General features: G+C 54.6%; 2 protein-coding genes and 2 non-coding genes across 9 annotated transcripts in view; all 4 read left to right on the top strand.

The window, feature by feature from the left end:
* Positions 1-626: 626 nt before the first annotated feature.
* Positions 627-16,935, top strand: KANSL2 (KAT8 regulatory NSL complex subunit 2). 5 transcript variants are annotated; one of them, XM_065576593.1, is made up of 10 exons: positions 627-778; positions 1,949-2,206; positions 3,530-3,708; positions 4,827-4,941; positions 5,573-5,736; positions 7,570-7,736; positions 8,623-8,719; positions 11,270-11,523; positions 14,744-14,983; positions 16,086-16,935. In XM_065576593.1, the coding sequence occupies exons 1-10, from the start codon at positions 663-665 to the stop codon at positions 16,218-16,220; spliced, it is 1,725 nt and encodes a 574-aa protein (XP_065432665.1). In that variant the 5' UTR covers positions 627-662; the 3' UTR covers positions 16,221-16,935. The 5 variants fall into 5 exon arrangements, with proteins under 5 accessions (XP_065432665.1, XP_065432666.1, XP_065432669.1 ...); XM_065576594.1 differs by having other exon boundaries at positions 635-778; positions 5,573-5,740; positions 7,574-7,736; XM_065576596.1 differs by having other exon boundaries at positions 750-838.
* LOC112060404 (small nucleolar RNA SNORA2/SNORA34 family) lies at positions 8,812-8,948 on the top strand. The gene has a single exon (XR_002889715.1). It is a non-coding gene; the product is annotated as a small nucleolar RNA SNORA2/SNORA34 family (small nucleolar RNA).
* Positions 15,759-15,895, top strand: LOC112060405 (small nucleolar RNA SNORA2/SNORA34 family). Its single transcript, XR_002889716.2, has one exon. It is a non-coding gene; the product is annotated as a small nucleolar RNA SNORA2/SNORA34 family (small nucleolar RNA).
* Positions 16,936-20,788: 3,853 nt separating the features above from the next.
* The window catches only part of NCKAP5L (NCK associated protein 5 like), a 32,851-nt gene continuing 31,995 nt past the window's right edge, over positions 20,789-21,644 (top strand). The window contains exon 1 of one of the 2 annotated variants that reach the window (XM_065576592.1): positions 20,789-21,124. The gene's annotated coding sequence lies outside the window, so the exon portion shown is untranslated. The remainder of the gene's footprint in view (positions 21,125-21,644) is intronic. The other variant, XM_065576589.1, reaches the window with a different exon arrangement.

Below are 21,644 nucleotides of genomic sequence, written 5' to 3'. Positions count from 1 at the left end.
AAGGATTGAACTCACAACCCTGGGTTTAGCAGGCCAATGCTCAAACCACTGAGCTATCCCTCCCCCCCGCCATTGCCATACCCTCCCCCCAGCCAGGTCAGCCCAGCCCCCCAAGCCATACCCTATCCTCTTCCCCCCCCTGGCCTGGCCCGGCCAGCCCAGCCCCCCACTGCCATACCCTCCCCACCCAAGCCATACCCTCCCCGTGGCCAGCCCAGCCTCCCCCCAAGCCATACCCTATCCTCTCTCCACCCCCCCCTGCCAGCCCAGCCCCCCCCCCCCCCACTGCCATACCCTCCCCCCCTCCCCGCCAGGCTAGCTTCTCCCCACTGCCATACCCTCCCCCAGCCAGGCCAGGCCAGCCCCCCCAAGCCATACCCTATCCTCTCTCTGCCCCCCCCCCCAAGCCATACCCTCCACCCCTCCCCGCCAGGCTAGCTCCCTCTACTGCCATACCCTCCCCCTGGCCAGGACAGGACAGCACCCCCGGACACTGCCCTACCCTCCCCCCCCCCAGCCATATCCTCCCCCGGCAGCTCTACCCCTTCGCCTGCTCCCCTCCCCGCCCATCTCCGACCCCCCCCCCAGCCACACCCTCCTCTGAAACCTCCCCTCCCCCACGTGACTATCCCTCCAAGGGGCTGGCCCTGGCTCCCTGACTGATGGGTCTCTCCTCCAATGGCCGTGGGGGGCGTCTCCTCCCCGCTCCCGGATTGGCGGCGGGTTGGGCCAATGGCGTGGCGGGGGCGGGCGCCGGGCCGTTCTGGGCGCGAGCGAGGTAAGATGGCGGCGGCGCTTCCTTGTTGGGGGGACGGCGCGGCCCCCCCCTCCCCCGCAAGTAAAATGGCGGCGCCGTGGGGGGGGATCTGAGGTCAGCCGTGGGGGTGGGGTTATTCGGCGGGGGCTCAGCAGCCCGTGGGAGGGGTCAGCCCGAGGGGGGGTCGCAGCCTGAGGGGGGGTGAGGGGTCAGCTCGAGGGAGGAGGGGAGAGCCTGGGGGGGGCAGCCTGAGGGGGTTAGCCCGTGGGGGGGCAGCCTGAGGGGGGAGTAGCCTGGGGGGCAGCCTGGGGGTTAGCCCGTGGGGGGGGGCAGCCTGGGGATCAGCCCGTGGGGGGGGGCAGCACGTGGGGGGGCAGCCTGGGGATCAGCCCGTGGGGGGGGCAGCACGTGGGGGGGGCAGCCTGGGGATCAGCCCGGGGGGGGGGAGCAGCACGTGGGGGGGCAGCCTGGGGGGCAGCCCGTGGGGGGGGGGTCAGCTCGAGGGGGGCGGGGGAGCCTCAGGCCGGGGTCCCCCCCCGTGGGTGTTTTCTAGTCCCGTCCCCTTGGGGGGGTTGGAAGCCCTGGGGGGCAGGGGCCCAGCGCCAAGCCCCTGGCTCTGACTGGGGCCCTGAGCCCCCAGCAGCGTGTGGGGGGTGAGTCTTGGCGGGAGGGCGAAGGGGGCCTGGTTCTCTGGGGCAGGGGGTGGGATGCAGGTGGCTCACCCCAGAGGGGGTTATCTGGAGAACAGACCTTCTTCCACGGGTTTCCCCCGCCCCTTAGTCATGGCACAAAATGTGCCTGCACCCAAATGGCAAAGAGTTTGTGTTGCCCCCCCCCCCCCCCCCCCCGGCTTCCCTGTGCTCTGGGGCCCCCGCTCACAGGCAGCGCAATGGGGACGGAGGGGAAGTGAGCTGCAAAGTGGCCAGGGATGCCATGAAGCTCCAACCGCCCCATAAAGAGCAGATTAAATCAAGGCTGTGGGAAGAATTCCCTCCTCCCGCTCACTCTTGTGCTTCTGGGGCAGCGTTTTGTGCCATGACACCCTCTGCAGAGCACAGGGACTTCTACTGAACTGTTGGCAAATCATTTGGTCCCAATTCCCTTTGGTGATGGTAGCAGGGGCTGGTCAGTAATTCTAGAGTCTGGGGGTTGCTCCAGCTCTAACAGTTAGCTGTGTGTATCTGTTGCAAGTGTTGGCATGAACAGAATTCGGATCCACGTCTTGCCATCCAGTCGGGGGCGTCTTACCCCTGTGCCAAGGCCCCAGGAACCCTTGTCGTGTGCCTTCACTCACCGCCAGTGTTCCCAGCCTCGGCTGGAAGGGCAAGAGTTCTGCATTAAGCACATCCTCGAAGACAGGAATGCTCCCTTCAAACAATGCAGCTACGTCTCCACTAAGAATGGGAAGAGGTGTCCAAATGCTGCTCCCAAACCTGAGAAGAAGGATGGGTAAGTACCCACCACATCATAGTTACCCCTAGCTCTAGCTAGTAGAACTAAAGTGACCTGGAGGGAGCGAAGGATCTGTCCCATGGCGAAGGCCCAGTGCTAGGAGCTCTGAGTTTTATTCCTAGTTAGGGTGCTTTCTCATTGTGTGACCCTGAGGAAGTCACTTTGCCTCTCTGAGTCTCCCTTTAGCCATCTGCAAAGTGAGAACAGTAATCGTCTGGCAGAGGGATTAAGAATTCATTAATGCTTAAAAAGTGATTTGAGATCCTTGGGTGAAAGGTGCTGGAGAACTGTGTAGTGTTTATTGATGTATTTGTTTCCTGGTGCTGGCATCACTGCAACAAAACTTTATCTTCAGTGGTCATAGCATCAGTTCTGAAATATCTACACCCTCTGAGATCACAAAGATTTGTATCCCCGGATTTTTGAGTGGGTCCTTGTGAGATAAAGATGTTCAGTCCTATGCACGTGGGTCTCTCTGCATGGACATTAAAAATCCTTGGTCAGTGTCACGGAGTATTGGGGGACTCAGGGCCCTGCACCCCCGGCTTCCTGCGATTCACCATGACTCTCAGCCAGCCAGTAAAGCAGAAGGTTTATTTGGATGACAGGAATACAGTCCAAGACAGGTCTTGCAGGCACAGACAGCAGGACCCCCTCAGTTAAGTCCAGCTTGGGGTCCCAGGGCATCCCAGCCCACCCCCCTTTGGGGGGGGGTCAGAACCATCTCTGCCTCCCAGCCATCTCTCCAGCTCGCTTCCAGCACTCTCCCTTCAGCGACCCCACCCACCGCCTTTGTTCAGTTTCCCAGGCTCAGGAGTGACCTGGCCTTCAACCCCTTCCTGGGTTCTCATGTTACACACTCAGGTATGCGCCCTCGGGCAGACTCCCATCCTCCAATGCAGACTATCCCAGCCACACTCCCCTGTCAGCACTCACAGACCACAGTGAGAACAGGCCCAGTTCGTCACAGTCAGTTTTTTGAAAGAGTGAGGGCTTGCCCCCATATCCTTTGCCCCAAAATCCCTTCCCTCACCTCGCTGCTAGGCCATGTGGCTGCCACCTCCATGCCAGAGATGACTGCGTTTCAGTGGTTGTGCATGTGGTTTGTAAATCACGTGAGGTCCTTTGGTAGTATAGGAACTATATAAATGACTGTCTGAGTTGCTTGAATTTATCATTGGCATCAGAGGAGTGGAGTGGAGACTACTCCTTTTCCAAGCCAAGTGTTGTGAATGCTTCTCGCTCTGTTGCTATATTTGCCTTGCTGGTTGGAAGCGATGAATTCCGCGAGCCAGACAGCATTTTGTTTTGTCCCCTCAGTGTGTCGTTCTGTGCTGAGCATGCCCGCAGGAACACGCTGGCACATCAAGCCCAGATGAAGAAATCCAACCCCGGACCCATGGGTGAGACTCTTCTTTGCCAGCTGAGCTCTTACGCAAAGATGGAGCTGGGCTCCCAGACTGCAGAGAGCAGCCGCAGTGAAGCTAGTAGAATTCTAGGTAAGAGCTTTGAATGAAATAGACAACAAAAAAGAATTTGGGGGAAGCCTCCTTCTCTGGAGCTAAAATACGAGAGGAACCAGCAACAAAGTCACCCAATTTAATCCTGGAAAGGGAACAATCCCAAGGAATCTGGTAAAAACATGATGTCCCACGAGAGAGACTTTGCTTAGTGGACCCGGATCCAGGATCTCCCATGTGACCATAGTTAAATCACTTCACCTTTCTGGACTTAGGTTTTCCCCTCCTGTAAAACATGGGGCAACGCATCAGAGTGAAGTTGTGAAATTGAATTAGTAAACATCTGTTGAAGTGCTCCTCCTATTATCCTATCCGATGAATCCCCTGCTCCAGCTTGCAGGTTCTGTGCCCTAGTACCATGGTGTCAACCTTTCCAGAGCACTGTACCCCTTGCAGGAGTCTTTGTTTTGCGTACCCCCAAGTTCCACCTTGCTTACAAAATCAGACATAAAAATACAAAAAGTGTCACAACCACACTGCTACTGAATAATTGCTTACGTTCTCATTTTTACCACATAAAATAAAATATTTATAAAATAAATCAATTGGAATATAAATATTAGACTTACATTTCAGTGTATGGTACATAGAGCAGTATAAACAAGTCATTGGTCTGTATGAAATTGTAGTTTGTACTGACTTCGTTAGTGCTTTTTATGTAGCCTGTTGTAAAACTAGACAAATATCTAGATGAGTTGATGTACCCCGTGCAAGACCTCTGCGTACCCCTGCTTGAGAACCACTGCCTTAGTAAATGGACACAACTAGGAGGTGCAGCTTCTGTCCTGCAGGGTCAGTTCCGCAGGGAGCGGGCCGGCAGTCTTCAGGTTTCTTGGTCGGGAAGATGAGTATTCCATGGGAACTGTGACAGCCCAGATTTAATTGGTGACTTTCCCGTTCAAACTCTGGGGCTTACCCTGATGTTTGGGGGTTGGGACGTCTGTGATGTGACCTGTTTGTCTCTTGAAGAGAGCTGGTTGTCTCCCCTCCTGCTGCCGGACTCCCGAGGCAGGTTCTTGTCTGTGCTGTGCTTGAGTAACAGCCGCCTGGAAGTGGAGCTGAATGACCTGCCTCTGTAATGGCCTCTTTCCTTTCAGATGAGGACAGCTGGAGTGATGGAGAACAAGACCCTGTGACAGTGGATCAGACGTGGCGAGGAGACCCTGATAGTGAAGCTGAAAGCATCGACAGCGATCAGGAAGACCCTCTGAAGTAAGACACGTTGTGAATGCCTGTCAGTTGTATAGAATGGGGAGCTTGCTGCTGCAGGATAATAATAATAATTTAGATCCTTGTTAAAAGACAGTTCTAGGAAGAGAAACGGCATCTTCAGTAATGCTACAGCTAAAAATTACAAACGTTGTTTCTCGTGAGTTACACCATGTGCTGATCTCCAGATAGGCTCAGGAAGAAACCCTTCCTGTGAGGTATAATTGAAAAGAAGCTGTTGCCTTTTTTGTGTGACATAGCTGGTGTTAGCCCTCATTGGAGAGTGGGTACTGGGCTAGGAGGGCCATTATTGGTTTGTTCTAGTCTGGCCAATGTGATGTTCAGTATTACGAAGGATACAGAAGAAAATCCTGCATTGCTCCAGTGTGACTAGGTCAGTCTTGTATATCTCTAGAATTTAACCACCTCCACTCCCTGCTCTTAGATTCGTACTCACTGGCTGGCTTGTAGGTCTCACTTATTGGTTAGATAGCTTCACCCTGCCAGGTGTGCTGCTCTGGGCTACCTCTTATCTGGTGGTATCTCAAGGCTATTGGCTAGCGTCTATAAAGCTCATATCTTACTGTCCCTCACTTACTTGTGACCTATTGAATTTGGACCCTGTTTGTTATAGACATGCTGGCGTGTACACAGCTGAGGAGGTGGCGTTAATCATGCGTGAGAAGCTGATCCGTTTGCAGTCATTGTACATAGACCAGTTCAAACGACTCCAGCACCTCCTGAAAGAGAAGAAGCGTCGATACTTGCACAGCCGCAAGGGGGAGCATGAAGCCATAGGCAAGTACTGGTCCAGGAAGCCACAGCTCTGTATTCCTCTGGCCACAGGGCACAGCACATGTAGAAGCCACACACAGACCTTTATGTTTCTTAGGGGTGATTTCAGTTTTTCTGTGTGCCTAAGGGTGACGGTATTTGTGTTGTGTGTGGTTGGCCAAGTGCTTGAAGATTGGTCTCATGGTGGGTATGAAGGTTGCCCGATTTCTTTGCTCTTTAGTGTTTGTGGTGTTGTGAGGAAACCATGCCTGCAAAACCTGAACTCTGAGAGAAAAATGATTTTCTGTATGGGATTTCCTGTTTTGTTTTTTAATAAACAAAATGTTAGGGTGTATAAGTCCTTGTCTACACTAGAAAAGATTTGCTGGCATTGCTGTACCGGCAAGCCCTCCTCGTGTACATGCAGCTTACATTATACCCGTTTGGTAGGCAAAATAAGCTACGCCAGCCAAAGCGCTTGATGCTGGTATAACTGTCTCTGCACTGAGGTTTTTGTTGGTATAGAAATGCCATAAAAAATCATGCCCCAAACTGTCATTGCTATACCGCAAAAGTTTCTCCTGTAGACCTGGCTTCAGCGTGGGGGCTGAGGCCTGGCAGAGAAGGCTTCGACCAGTGCTGCAGCTTCCTCAGCCTGACATAGAAAGCCTTTCCTATGAGTCGGCAGGAGCCTGGGCCCTCGGATGCTCCTAGCACAGGGAAGAAGAGGAGGGCGCGACAGTTAAAGCTCTCTCCATTGGGCAGATAAGGTGTTAAATGCATGAGACACAATTATTTCCCTGCCCAGCTCCACTCTCTGGGCCCTCGTTCCGTCTCCATCCTTGCTTTTTACATTCCAGGCAGATGGCACTCTCTGTGGCGCACCCACCCCTAAGGCCATCCCATGGCCTTCACTTTCCCTGGCGGATTTCTTCTTCCAAACTTTGTTTAATTTCACATTCATGCAGTGTTCTACTTGTAAAACCATACGTACACAATGTATGCTGATAAAATGTACGTGCTTATTGTTTACAAAAAGAAAACAGTGGGGAGAAGCAGGGGTGGCCGTGGGGCAGCCTAAGGTCTGCTGGAGAGAGAGGCGCTTACCTCCTGCTGACTTCCTGGGGTCTAGAAGATGATCTTTGGAGGCAGTTGTTTTTATAGTTCAGCTAGTGAAATGTTACGTCATGTAGCCAGCTGTGCTGCAGAGCCGCATGAAGAATGCCTTCACTGTCATCTTCTCCACGGGTAACTTGTCATGCAAAAATACATTATACGACCCATTCTCTGACAAAAAGAATAGACTATTATATGCAGCAATATTTTATAAAAGATTTTATAAACCGATAACTTGATGAAAAAGTCCGTGACGAATAGTCAGGTAAATGCAAAGTTATGAACATTTACATCACAACATTTGCACATTAATAAACTTTTAAAATAGCCCATGTAGTCCACTTTGGACTAATCTATAAGCCAAGTCAAATTGCAATTCTAATTGCAGGAATTCATATGCTATAGTCCAAATACAGGTTTGACCCATCAACAGTTTCAAAAAGGGAGGAGTCCTTTACAAATGCTTACAGACTAACCGGTTTACTGGAGTAAGTGGGATGAGCTTGCGGGAGGCTAAGGCTGCAGAACTCAACACCACCAGAATGTGGAGCTGTTCAATACCTCGCTAAGCAAGGAGTCAGCAGTCGGAGGCCCTCCATAGCCAGCTAAATGGTCTGGCTCCCTGCATAGGAAATCCATCCCCAGTCCTGTTTAGAAGCGAACAATGGACTCTTCTCTAAACAGAGGGCAGCAGCCTGGACAATGTTGTGTAATGCCGATTCCCTTCTGTCTATCTCCCAGGGAGCAGCCTTCTGACAGGCCCAGAGGGGCTTCTGGCCAAGGAGCGTGAGAACCTGAAGCAACTGAAGTGTCTCCGACGCTATCGGCAGCGCTATGGCGTGGAGGCCCTGCTGCATCGCCAGCTGAAGGAGCGTCGGATGTTGGCGACTGAGGGTGCGGCCCAGCAGGTACTTCATGCTGTAGGCACAGGGAGTTCTGATCTCAGGCCTGTTTGAGTTCCAGATTCGCTTAGCTCCCAGGTCTCCTCTCCCTCTCCTCCTTGTGGGGATCATTCCAGCAAGTTGCATATAGTTCCAGCCCTGCCAGATTTTCCATTGTAAAGCCCTGTCTTTGGGGACATGTACATCAGCCATAAATATTCACTCCTGGCAGACGGGCGGCATAGGAAACCTCAGCCAATGAGTGTGGAGTTCTGTTGGGGCTGCTTTTATTAAAGGGACAGGAGCACTTATAATGTAGGCCCAAAATGTAGATCTGCAGAATTGTTCCCTTTAAAGAAAGGGGTGGGCGAGAGGCTAATCTGAGTAGGAATAGGTTTTCATCACTTGTCATTACATGGAAATCCTTTTTTTGTTGGAGCAGGGAGAGTTAAACATTCCTCGGGAGCCCAAATGTAGCCACCTTGTGTTGTGCAGGAGAAGCTGAAATTGAAATTGACTGAGGCAGTTGTTTCTGTATTACCATTTTAAAAAAAAAAGCTACCTAAATGTTTGAATGAAATTAGAGGATGGGACTGATTTTAAATTCCCAGTGGAGTGGGTTCAGCCTTTCCATAATGACACCTCACTCCCCTGCCCCAAAAAAGCAATCCGGGACTGGCAGGCTGGTTTGCAAGCCTCAGGCTGAGAATCCATGCCCTAAGGCAAGGAAGTTCGGAATCTGCCTCAGAACTTGAACTCTTCCTGACGACAAAGTCAACAAAAAGCGTCCATGGTGGAAGGTCGCTCTGATAGCTGAATGTGAGAGTCCTGTAAAGTGGCAGGTCTCTCTCCAGTCAGCACCTGGACAGTCCTCCTGTGTGGCTCTGATCTGTTCTCTTGGGCTCCTTTGCAGGCACACACCACTCGTTCCAGCCAGCGGTGCTTGGCCTTTGTCGATGACGTTCGCTGTTCCAATCCGTCTCTCCCGATGACCAGACACTGCCTCACTCGTATCCTTTTATCCTCCCATCTGCAGTGAGCTGCACGTGGGACTGTGCTCTGGCAGCATGATGTGTACCGGGGTGACTGCTGCTAATTTCTGTGGGCCCTGAATCAAGGCCGTCGGTTTGCTGTAGCCGTTGGTTTCAAGCAGGAGCCCAGAGGAATGCCTTCCCGTGGTCTGTTGGCTGTTCCAGAGCCTCTTACAGGGAACTGCCAATTCAGTTGGAAGCAACAAGCGAACCGTGGAAGATTACAAGACAGCCACAGGCTAATTTCCAGCTGTGTTAAACTAAGATGGAAGTAAATTGGTCTTTAACTCATATAATGTAATCCTTGAAGAATCCTGCCTGTGGATGCTGATAAACATCTAGAACAAGGAAGTATTGGGTGGAGCCTTTTGTGAGTTAAGAATAAATCTTAGCTCCACTGGGAAGTGTCATGGGTCCCTAGATCTGACTTGGATTCCTTGGGGGGTGCTGTTTGTTCAAGTGCACGTCCACACTGAACAGTGAGTCTCATACTGTCTCCATGGCATGTTTGTCTGACTTCAGAGCAAGTCTGCTTGGCTTACAGATAAAACGGTGGGCCAGCCCTGCAGATTCCCACTGGGTTCTTTACAGCTCCTAGATCCCCACAGTAACAAGCCATGTTCTGCCCCCGGTTACACCTGTGCAGCCCCCATTGTCTGGAGGGGTTTACACTGAGGTAACTAGAGGTGGAATTCGGTGCTGCATTCGGAGCTTAGTTTTAGCAGTTGTTGCTGATGCGAGTCAGAGTAAACTCCAGCTCCCTCTCCCAGAGTCATGTTGGCTGAGTGGGGCTGGCAGCAGAGGAAATTATTAACTTTGTTTTGTTACTAAAGTCAGCAGATCTGCGGCTGATTACACACAGGGAACAGGTGTGTGGGGCAGGAAATGGCCATTGTTTCTCCAGGATAAATACCCCTAAAATGGCTTAACCCAGGAGACATTTGCAGCTGGCTAGCTTAGAGTAGTGCAGGCAATGAAAGGACTGTATAAAAAATGTCTTCTCTTCTGTCTGATTCGTGTCTGCTATTTAGTGACCCAAACAAGATTTTACTTTGGTCAGCCCTGCTGAGCTGATCGAGTTAGAGGAGAACCAGCTGTAATCTGTTCTGCTTCGTGCATCGTTGATAGACTCGTTGGCTCTGTTTGGTTTTCAGGAAACTAGATTGTTGGTAATGATGCATGAAACAGACAGAACCCAGCTGGATTCTCCTGTTCCATGTGGGATCGGTGAGTCTCATAAATCATGTTTTGACCTGTAAACTAAGCATTTGATCTGGAGTCACTGAGAGATTAAAATCTGGAGCCCCACTTTACCGTTTGTACAGAGCCTCTTTGCTGGTGGCATCTGCCTGTGAGCATCTTCTGCTGTAGGCTCTGGACTGATTCCGTTAGTCCGAATTACTAGCTTCTTTAAGTCTGTGTATTACAAGATTCCTGTGTGCGCGTGTGTGGAGGATTGAAGAGGAAATGGTCATCTTGAAATCTGGTCAACTTCAAAAAATGAGTTAAAAGCTCTTCCAGGTCCTTCTCCTGCGTTGGGAGTTCCCTGCCAGTTTGTGGTTTTACAATCACTGTGTTTTTAATGTTTTTCTCTCCCTTGTTGCCATGCATAAAAAGGGAAACTGTGACCGTCACTATGCACAAAGACCTCAGAACTAGTTCTTTTTGTGTGGCTTGACTTCGTGGGTGGGTCTGACTTGAAACACCATAAACAAGCCCAATTTCTCCAAGAGTGCTGAAGTGCTTCAAGTTAAGCCCCCAAGTCACTAGTCATTCGGGTTGGAGTGCTGTATTTGCAAAGTGAACAAATTGGGGGAAATTGCTCTAATTTTTCATTTACAGTCATCTCCGGAGTTCTTCGTAACAGTAATAGGCCAGACGTTACTGATGGGGGGGGGGGGTGATTTGACATTTGGCGGGGTTCCTTTACGTGGGATTGTTCTTGTTCTAGTTTCGATAGTGAGCGAGTGGCAGTCCCCGCTGCTGGACAGCCTTAGAAGTAGGATGCCATTGGAGCTGGGTCTGGCTGTGATTGAAGGCAGGGAATCCCATTTACTTGGCAGGGATAGTTTTTCCTCTAGGCACTTTTAGGTACAGAAGGGATGAAAATCCGGAACTAAATTTCTAGATTTGGAAAAAGCTGTGTGCCCGCTGCTATAAACACTGAGCACCCTGCTGCATGGTAGATGTTCAGGTTTGTGCAGATACTTACGATTTATTTGCAGTGGCCCATTCCATTGCATTCGTAACACTGGCTGTCTGAGGGTCTGGGTGGGAGTGCTTTACAAGCATTCAGCTAGGCCTCATATCCCCCTTTTCCGCCCACCAAGGTTATCAATAATATCCCCATTTTACATCTGGGGCGCGCACACGCTTGGCCAAGGTCACTGAGCAACTGGGGACTAGATCCCTGGTCTCTTGAGTTTGTGCTTTGCCCTCTGCTTTGTGTCCCAGGGCAAGACCTCTTTCGGTAGCAGGTTTCTTTGCCAGGCCAGGCTCTGTACGTTCCCCTTGACTGTATCTTCCCAGATATTTGTCAGGACACCAATCAGACATTGTTTAAGCTGTGCCAAGGGTCGGAGGAAGCGCCCTGCGACAAGCCGGTTCCTGTAAGCCTCTCTGAGAGTCCCTGCTGCCCGCTTCATCTCCAGCTGCCGCCTCAGATGTATGTACCCGAGCAGGTGCTCTCTGTTCCCGAGGAGCTGGACGCTGCCCCCACGGATCTGTACCTGAGCGCTGCTGAGCTCCAGCCCACCGAGAGCTTACCCCTGGAGTTTAGCGACGTAAGTTGGAGCAGCCACACGGTGCACTGTAGTGCGGCGTGCAGGCATGATGTCCTCCAGTGAACGGAGGAAGAGCATTGCTGTCATCGTTACGCATGCTAAAACCATGTAAAAATTTCATGGGGGGGGGGGGGGGGAGCTATAAAGCAACGCAGAACAAGCAGGACCTCTAGTTCTGAGGGACTCCTTGAAAGGTCTGGACTCAGAATACAGTGCCTAGGTGTCGTGGTACCTGTGGTGGTGTGGGTTTGCCTGCTCATCTGAGCTGTTATATTGAAACTGGATAAAGTTCAGAAAAGGGCAACAAAAATTAGGGGTATGGAATGGCTTCCGTATGAGGACAGATTAATAAGACTGGGACTTTTCAGCTTGGAAAAGAGATGACCAAGGGGGGATATGATAGAGATCTATAAAATCATGACATATATGGAGAAAGTAAATAAGGAAGTGTTATTTACTCCTCCTCATAACACAAGAACTAGCGGTCACGCAATGAAATTAATAGGCAGCAGGTTTAAAACAAAAGGACGTATTTTTTCACACAACGCACAGTCAACCTGTGGAACTCCTTGCCAGAGGATGTTGTGAAGGCCAAGACTATAACAGGGTTCATAAAAGAACTAGATAAGTTCCTGGAGGATAGGTCCATCAATAGCTATTAGCCAGGCTGGGCAGGGTGAGTGTCCCTAGCCTCTGTTTGCCAGAAGCTGGGAATGGGCAACAGGGGATGGATCACGTGATGATTCCCTGCTCTGTTCATTCCCTCTGGGGCCCCTGGCATTGGTCACTGTCAGCAGACAGGATACTGGGCTAGATGGACCTTTGGTTGGACCCAGGTCTGGCCGTTCTTACGTTACAAGTAGGCACAGTGGGGTGAGCTGAGACTGGAGTTTAAGCCTCTCCTGCCACTTGCCTAGGGTGACCAGATAGCAAGTATGAAAAAGTGGGAACGGAGGGGTGCAACAGGTGCCTATATAAGACAAAGCCCCCAATATCAGGACTGTTGCGATAATATGGGGACATCTGGTCTCCCTGCACTTGCCCTTGGCTGGTATCTCAATCAATTCCTTGTTTTGTTTCTAATCATTGAAGAAAGAACCATCTTGTGTGAGATGAGAGAATTCAGTGGGTTTGGGAAATGTTTCTTTTGGTGGGGTTTTAACCTGATTGCTCCTTTGCAACTGCTAGTCTATTTAAATCCGTACTTAGGGGCTTTTTTGAAAAGCGGCTTTTTGCGTCTATCCCATAAAGGATGCACAAGGGTTTTAATCCCTGGATTACTGGGATGTCCTGCATGTGGGTTAAGCCTCCATGTTGAAAAATCCTAATGAAATGTATTTAAACAAAAATATTGCAGGTGCTCTGATCTATTTTCTGAATGAGACATTTCTTGCTTTATAAATTAGATATTACCAAACACTCTGCATGCTTTGTCTCAAAGCAGACGTGGAATCAACTTAAAAATAGCTGGACGGGAATGCCGAGAGCGCCTCCTTTAGCCATAGGGACCCTAGAAGCCATGGCATTAATATAGAAGGCCATATGCCACCGGTCCAGCGACTGAAAAGCCCCTGAGCGCTGAAGCTGCTTGTTAGGAACCTAGATCGGCTGTGGCTGCCATAAAGGCATGAGCTGAGAGCCGTTAAGGTCAACGGAGCCTTTCCATTGACTGCCGTGGGCATTGGGTCCGTTTTCTTTGCCCTGGGGTTTGAGTGTTCGCATGGCAGGACTGGCCTGCTGGTGCATGCAAGAACAGTCTTTGGGGGAGGAATTGTCTCCGGCCAGAAACGTGCTGGAGCTGTGACTTCTCCTGGCCTGTGCAGGACGTTAATGGCTGTTCAGACAGGAATTCAGGAGCCTTGTCTCTCCTTCTGGCCGTACTCTGAGCTGGGCCTGGCTGTGGACGGCTTTGGAACAGGCCTACTAGCATGTGTGATTCTCCGTGCTATTGAGATAAGCATGGGCCTGCCTTGCTAGAAGCACACACGTGATCAGAGACCCAGGGCCTCTCGTACTGGAATTCATTCTGTCAGAGGGATCCCCGAGGGAACCTTTCCATGCTCCTGCTTGAGAGGACTCAGACCTTTGTCCGCATCCAGGGCCTCTGCATTTTATCTAGTGTAACGTTCTCCTGTTAACATGTCCTTCTGCAGTCACAGACATTCCACCCTTCAAAGCCAAAACACATACCCTCCCCTAACAATAGCCTCCGACCAGCCCTGGCCTCCCATGTCAGCATTCTCATCAGCACATCCAGCAGGCACAGCGGCGATGTATTTGTGAGCATGGCCAAGTGGAGGAATAAAACAGAGGAGGGGGTAGGTAGATTTTGCAATGGTGCCTGTCCAGCACCCAGAGAGGGCTCTGCTGGGGTGTGATAATCTGGGTGGGGCCCCTGAGGCTCCTGAGAGATTGAAATTAGATCCTCACCGAGTCCTATTGCCCCCACCCCTTAGTTGGGTGCTTGTCCCTTCCTGGTCATCCAGTTTGTAGGACAATGGTAGGTCATGCAGGGCTACAGATCCCTAGGTCCTCAGACTTGTCTTCAGTGGAAGTTCAGCATTTCCATCCCAGATTGAAATGCTGCTGGGGGAGGCAGATTTCTTTCCTGGCCCAGCGTGCTATGCGTGCTGCACCCAGAATTCCAAACTCTTGGTTATCAAATAAGGGAAACTCCAGACAGGCCGGTTTCTCCTCGCGCTGGCACGGTTTGGAGGAAGAGAGAAACGGATCTGACAGCGAGACTGGAATTCTTGGTGTCCCAATGCATGCTGCTCCGGCTTCCTCGGCGGCGCTTAGAAACAGGGCTGAACCACGCTGGCATGGGGCATTGTGGGGGAAGCTTTGCCTGCCCTGCGGTCAGAGGCCGACAGTCACCCACCCCTAAAGGCCTCTAATAACATGGCCAAGTTGGGAGGAAGATCCTGAGGTGCTGGAGTCGGATTGTCCCTGCTCCTTTTCTGGGGGACTTAGGAGCTACTCCATATGGGAACAGGGGCTGCCTGGGCTCTGCCAGTTTGACTGCTCCCTTTGGGTTCTCCCAGGACGTTCAGACTTGCTAAGCCCCTGCAGTGGAGCTGTGGGTGCCCAGCATTCCTAAACTCAGGCCCATGGTCTTTGCCCTGTGATGGAAGTGGGCAATGTGGAAAGGGGGCCCAAATCTCCCCTCTGTCGTCCACGCAGCCCCGTGAAGCCTGCTGGTGGGTGTTTTCTCTTGCAGGATTTAGACGTGGTGGGAGATAGCATGCAGTGTCCCCCTTCCCCTCTGCTCTTTGACTCCTCCGGGGCCCTGGAAGATCAGGCCATCAAAGATATTGCTGAGGCTGCTGTAGACATACTGGCCCATGAAGAACCTCCTCAGCCAGGCTTCCCGACCCAGGCAACCCAGCTGGACAGAGGGAGCTCTGCTGGCCAAGCCGCCTTGCCAACTCTGGAGTCTCTGGCAGAGCCACCTGCCCAGGTAGAGCCGGGGATGCGCCTGGGGCTTCCAGCCCTGAAGCAGTAGCAGGAAAGCTGCCGATCTGGGCAGTATTTCCCTCCAGAACTCTGTAAGGAGTTGGCCGATGGGGGAGGTGCTCCCCTTTTACGAGCTACTGGGTCAGCTCTCTATTGGCCAAAGCTCCATGCGGCTCTCCTATGGAAAGCCAGCCGTGGCCCCACTCCGCCCAGCCACGTTACGCGTGGATTATTACATGTTTCTGGGCATTAGCTGATTGCCTGCAAGGGTCGGGAAGGAACCTTTCCCCTACATGCCTCGCTGCACAGCTAAGCTGGTGCACTATTTGTGTGTGTTGGGGGGGCCAGACAGGATACATCTCTATGGGAGGCATTGGGGCGTGGTCTGCACTGAAGGCCGTGTACCAGGCCAGTGGCCTGAGCTGCTGTGGAAAGTCCTGTCTCTCCGGTGTGGTGATTCCAAAGGAACGTTTACTCCGTAGCTGTCTTGTTTCTACCTTGCTTCTCCCAGGCATCTCAAACACCTCCTCCCCCTGCGACATCCGGCTCAGACACATGGCTCAGCCAGGAGATTGCTAAGGGGTTGGTGTTTTCTCTGGAGGTGGCCCCTGGAGCCCTTTTCCCTTCCCTCAGATTGCTGGGGAGGGCTGGATGCTGCTGCTTCTCTGGAAAGCGGCGACCTTCCAGGAGCTGAGAGCGCTGCTCCCAGCTCTTACCAGCCTGGGGCACTAGGGCCTAAGCTTGGGGTTCAAGCTGGCAGTTCTGAAATGCCCCAGCGGCAGGCCCTGAATCAAGGCCCTCGGTTTGCTGTAGCCGTTGGTTTCAAGCAGGAGCCCAGAGGAATTCCTTCCCATGGTCTGTTGGCCGTCCCAGAGCCTCTTACAGGGAACGGCCAATTCAGTTGGAAGTAACAGTCTGCAAATGGAGGTCTCCACCAGGAGGGGGGAGGGCTGCTGGACTGGAATCGCTCTGGAGCTCCCACCCTACTCTGGCCTGCAGCTGGCCTGGCTGCAGCGCCTCGTGGTTCCTGTGCTCGCATGCATGTGCGTGAAATCCAACTCGGTCAGGTGCTGGGATTGTGACTGTGGATTTTCTGTCTTTAACAGAGTCACCTGCAGACGGGGGTGGGCAGGCCTGGACCAGAGGAAGACAGGAAGCTGGCGGACACTGCAGCCTCCACCCGGTCACATGGAAGACTGGCAGCAGCCAATGGGAATCCAGAACCAGCCTCCATCAGCTGATAAGGTCTTGGATTGGAATCCTTTTTCTTGATGGAAGTCTTGGCCGCCCTGAAACGGACCTGAGCGTGAAATACACGTGGTTGACGGAGTATGGTAACCCAACACTTCACCTTTCCACCCGAGTATTGTGGCCAGATCAGTGAAACCGGGGAATGGTGAAATGTCTGCCCAGGAGCTCATGTGACAGGTTCCAGTCGGTTGCTTTCCTGCCAGTCCTTCCCCCTCATTCAGTTCTGGTTCCTTTTGGTGAAGCCTGCCAAAGGCGCAGCTGGCTAGTGAGACACTGTCATTCCCAGTCAGGGTAGAAGAGATGGAGAAAGGGTAGGCGGCTCGTGGGACGCACGCTCAGTTAGCGAAGTTGTGATGTATCCATGGAGAGGGGCAAATGAGCCAAACTGAAAGTTTTCCCAGGTGGGGACTGAACATTCTCGAGTCAGCCTGTCAGGGATGCATGTGCTAGGCAGTGGCTTGGCTTGTTCAGACTGTAGCACCGTGTACTAAAGCAAGCTTCTCATTCTGGTGTGCGACCGCTGTCATTCCTCTGGCATTGTAAGCTCCTCACCCTAGCTTTAACCGATGGACGAGCCGTAGGGTGCTAATCGTGTGTAAAATAACAATGTATAAATGTGCTGTACAAAGTTTCCAGTTTGTAATCGGAACGGGGACATTTCCATCCCCCCTTCCACAAAAAGACAATAAAGACATCAGAAGAAAATGACCATGTTCCTGAGGTTTGTCGCCTCCTGCCTCTGCTGCCCCAGAGTGCATCGAGATCCTCCTGTGAAAGGTAAAACGGCTCGTAACGCTGTCTGGACTTAGAGGCCTCATTTCAATTCGGGTGGCAAGGGGGTTGATCCTTTGAGTGTTGAAGGGAAAGTGAAACTCCCCTGCTCTCTGGGGCTGCGTACATAGAGCGCATGTTCCTGTGGACCTGGGATACTCTCGCTAGTCTGGGAGCAGTTTCATTGTTCGTGAATACTGTGCGTGCACAAAAGATCTTTGGAGGGGAGGGGGGGAGGGAGGAAATACAACTTTACGTCATCTTGGCCCCTGTGTAACTTGAGAGCAGTCAAAGGAGAGAGACTGCAAGGGCACAGCATCCTCTGTGTCGGGACCATGGGACGTGGGCCTCTGGGGAGTTCGTGGAATGAAAACCATGGGGCTGCAAACCACCTGAGTCTTGCCACGTCCGGTAAAAATACACACGGTCATGTTTCACTCCCTCTTACAACGTGAAACCCCAAAAGATCATCTGCTGCTCTGTGGTTTGGTGAGAGCGGCGCCTGCGTAGCCCTGCAATGGACAGGGGCTGCCAGACTTTCCCATTACAAATCCCCTATTTTTAGGGCTTCCTAGCTCTGCCCATGAGTTCTTGGCCTGGGAGCCAGGGCTGGCGTTGTTTGTGTAATTTAACCGCACAAGCGACTCGTCAGTTAGAGGAATGGTAAGGTTCAACCCGTTTGAGGCTTTGATTTGATTTGTATTTATTTATTGAACTGTTGCTCTAGCCGTCCCGAAGCCCCGTGCAAGTCCTTTGTATGTCCTGTACGGCTAGAGCCTGGCTCCCTTGCGTGCATGGCTGGATTTTGCACATTAGCAAAAGACTGCCCCTTCCTGCAAACAGCAGAGCCAGAGTGCGGCTCCCAGTTCGCTCAATGGAGCGACGGAGCCCTGGTCCTGCCAGGGAGGTCAGACAAAGCCCCCGGTGACTTGAGAGGCAGCGGGAGCAGTCCGGCCAGGATGCTGCCTGCATGGCAACGCAGAGTCTCCGGCCTGGATCTTGCCAACGCTCCTGGGTATGGCCTGCTTGGCAGTGCACGTGCCTCCCTTCCTGTCAGTGAGAGCAGCAGCCCGCTCCCTCTCTGTTTCAGAAGGCCGGGTGCTTGCCTCTTGCCCTTGGGGGAGACGTGCAAAGGGAGCTTGGGTTAAACACAGCAACGCCTGTGCGTCCCCTTGAATGTTTTCCTTTCCCTCCCCCTCTGCTGTGCTCACTAAGCGGCGGTACCTCGCCCTGAGGAGATTCGGTAGCACCCCTCTATGGATGCTGCTCTCTAACCTTCCACCACGCCGCGGGGGATTCGTTGGCTCGCAGCTGACGTGTTACTGCTCCTGGCCTTGCCAATGGACAGGGCTTGGGGTATTCCTTAGGTGTATGACAGTACACCAGAACACAACGCGGTCCCGGCCCCAAGGAGCTCAGTCTCCGTGGGGTGCTGCGCCCGTGCAGCGCCTGTCCCGGGCCCCCAGGGCATGTTCTCTCCACCCCACACACACTGGCGAAGGGCCAGCGAGGCGGGGCGGTCCGTAGCCATAACAACGTTCCACATGGCTCGTCCGCTCCATCAATCCGCTGCAGCGTTTCGAGGGAGGGCAGGCGCCTGGGGGTAGGATGTGTGTGGAGGGAGTAGGGGGCTGCTGGTCAGACATGTCGCCCTTTCTTGGTGCCCACCTGCCCTATTTACAGGCTGCTGCGGTGACTCTCCCTCTTTGCCAAGCCGTTAGAGCCCACTCCCCTCCTGGAGCGGGGGATGGAGCCCAGGCAACCAGCCTAGCTCCATGTCTGTCCTGCCCCTTATGTAGCCGGGCGGGAGCCTGGATTCCAGGAGGCGTTGGGATGTGGAAGGGAGGGTGGCTGAGCAGGGTCAGTGGCATCCATGGGGAGGCGCTTGCAGGGTGAGTGGAGTGAACTGGCCGCGCCCTTGGTGCATGGTTGTCCAGAGGCTCCTCTCCCGGCCCTTTATTAGCTGTCTGGAGAGCTGGGGGTGGGGGGACCCCCCCTCCCTAGGGAAGAGCAGCCTGAGCTGCGGGCTTGCTGTAGGGCACCTCGGCCTTCTCACTCCTGGTGGAGGCTCTCGCAAGCCACGGCTAGTTTTGCCTCCCAGCACCGTGTGAGCTAGGGAAGGCTGTTCCCAGGCCGGCTCCACCGACCTCGCCTCCACCTTGATTTCAGCAGAGCTCCATGCATGCAAAGACCTGACTGCACAGATTCAGGGTCTCGGGCCTGTCTGCCAAGCACTAAAATGCAGCCACCTTTGGGATGAAAGCGGAGGGGAAGGGAAGTAGCACCTCCTGGGGGAAAGGGGAGGCAGAATGTAGCTGCCCACGTGAGAATTTGGCCGGAGTCTGGAGCTAGCACCTCTTGAACGGCCCCGTTTGGTTGTGACTGTAGCTCGGTCCATCTCCTGAATGACGGGAGGCTCACAGCACCTTCTCCCAGGCCAGAGCAAGGGGGTCAGCGCTGGTTCTGAGGGGCCCGGGCCGAGCGATCTGCACAGCTCCCTGCAGCACCAAGCGTTGCTCAGAGCTGTCCTACGCCTGAGCTGACTCTCCTTAGCTTGTGAAACATGGGTGCCTCTAGTTTGTTTAGCGGGCCATGCGCCAGGGCCTTCTGCTGACCGTGCCTCTCACTGGGACCATCTCCCCTCTGGCCTCCTGAACCCTCAAAACAGGCTTTCTTGCTGGGACAGAGGGTTGGGACTTTCATCTGGGCCATGCGGCGCGGGCGTGATGGGTGCATCTTGCAGACGACCCACAAAAGCCTTGATGTGCGTCTGCCCCCCCCCCCCCCCCCCGGCGGCCTGGTGACCTGCCTGGCCGCCAGCTCCTCTGCACCAGCCCTAGAGGGGGAACGGCCAGCGGTACGAAATCTGCCAACACCCTGGCAGGTTGGGCTCGTTGTGGCAGGAGGTGGCAGAGAAGGGAAACTTACCAGCGGGTTACAGGAAGGGATGCGCGTTGTACCTGCCAGCATCCTGGCCACGTCTGCGCCTGGCAAAGGGGAGACATCTCCTGGCGCTGCCAGCAGGCCCCTGAAACAGAGTCTTTGTGCGGGGGCCCTGTAGCTACTTGGCAGCGCCCGAGCCGGTTTCCTTTGCTGGGCTTGTCGGTGAACAGTGCTGGCATTGTGATGGGGCGGGGAGGGGACTGGCTCCGCTCATGGGCCTCAGAGGGGTAAATCTGACACATAGCGGAGACCGGAGCGGCCCGAAGCAGCCTGGTTTGGTCTGTGCTTGCTGGAGCCAGGGCTGGGAGCTGTTACGACACCGCCGAGGGGCCCAGAACATAGAGAAATGTCGGCTACAGGGGTGTGGGCGGGAGGGGGGTTAACATGGGACGGGGAGAGGAGCCCCAGAGGTCCGCATGCGGGTGCCACTGGCTGGAATTGAGCCGGGTGCCGGAGGGGATGCGTGGGGCTGGGCTGCTGTGGGGGGATGGGACCGTGCCCCGCTGCGGGAGGTCCCTGGAGCTGGTGGGGGACGGGGCAGTGCCCTGCTGTGGGAGGTCCCTGGAGCTGGTGGGGGACGGGGCAGTGCCCCGCTGTGGGAGGTCCCTGGAGCTGGCGGCTGACGGGGGTGCCGTCGGGACCCCTGGAGGGCATAGCCATGGGGCTGTGGCCCACCGTGGCGCAGGCTAGTGGCCAGTGTTGCAGCTCGCCGAATAGCCCCCCCCCAGGGGCAGAGTGGAAGCAACCTGCCCCCAACGAGTCCCCTCCGCCCCACGGCTGGGCTGACTGCACGGTGTCCTGTGTGCCCCCCTCCCGGGCAGGCTGGCGGGGTCTAGAGGTCTGGGCTCGGCTCCCCCCCCGGATTAGCGGCTCAGGCCCTGGGGGCGCTTAGCAAATGCCCCTGGCCCCAGAGCGCAGCCGCTGCCTTGGCCCCCCAGGTCCCCCCCACCCCGGCCCGGGTTTCGAACCGGCCCAGCCCGGGCTGCCGCGGGCTCCCAAATGGGAAACATCTGGCGGGGAGACCCGGCGCCGATTGGCTGCGGCGGGTCAGGCTGCGGGGGGGCTCCCCCCCCCCCCCGAGCCGTGACATCACTTCGCTTTCCACCCGGAGTGGCCTCCGCAGGCAGGAGCCCGGGCCGAGCCCGTCCGGGGAGCGCCCCCCTGCAGCGCCGGCCGGCGGGTGAGTCCTGCAGCGAGCTCGGGCTCGCGTTCCCGGGGGGGTGCGGACCGGATTCCCTCCCGCTCCCGGTGCCAATCCGGAGCCGCGCCGGGCCGCTGCCGCGCTGCGCCCTGAAGTCTCCAGCGAAGTTGTCTGGCCGCGTGCGCTGGGGGCTGGGGGCTGGAACCAACTTGAAGCTGCGCCTGTGTGTTCCGGGCTGGGGCGGAAGCTCTGCCCCCCCCCGCCCCCCCCGGCCTCGGACAGACCCTCGGGGATCCGGGCCCCGCAGCCCACCGCCCCTTTGCGCAGCCTGGCCACTGCTGGCAGAGCTGGGGCTGGGGGCTGGGGGGGCCCTGGCGCGTGTCCCCCGGGGCTGCGGCTCCCTGGTCCTGCAGGGAGGAGGAATTCCTGGGGGGGGTCGTAGCTCGGAGCCCCCTTCCCAGCTCCCCCTGCTCCTCCGTCCCAAGCTGCCTGCCGGGCCCCTGGTTCGGGACCGGGGCTCTTTGGAGGCTGGGTTGGGGGGGTGGGGGGCTCGGCCTTA

The sequence above is a fragment of the Chrysemys picta genome, chromosome 22 (genome assembly GCF_011386835.1).
Source record: "Chrysemys picta bellii isolate R12L10 chromosome 22, ASM1138683v2, whole genome shotgun sequence".
NCBI lineage: Eukaryota > Metazoa > Chordata > Testudines > Emydidae > Chrysemys > Chrysemys picta.
Note: the sequence above shows the minus strand (reverse complement) of the source record. Positions and strands in the feature narration are given on the sequence as shown.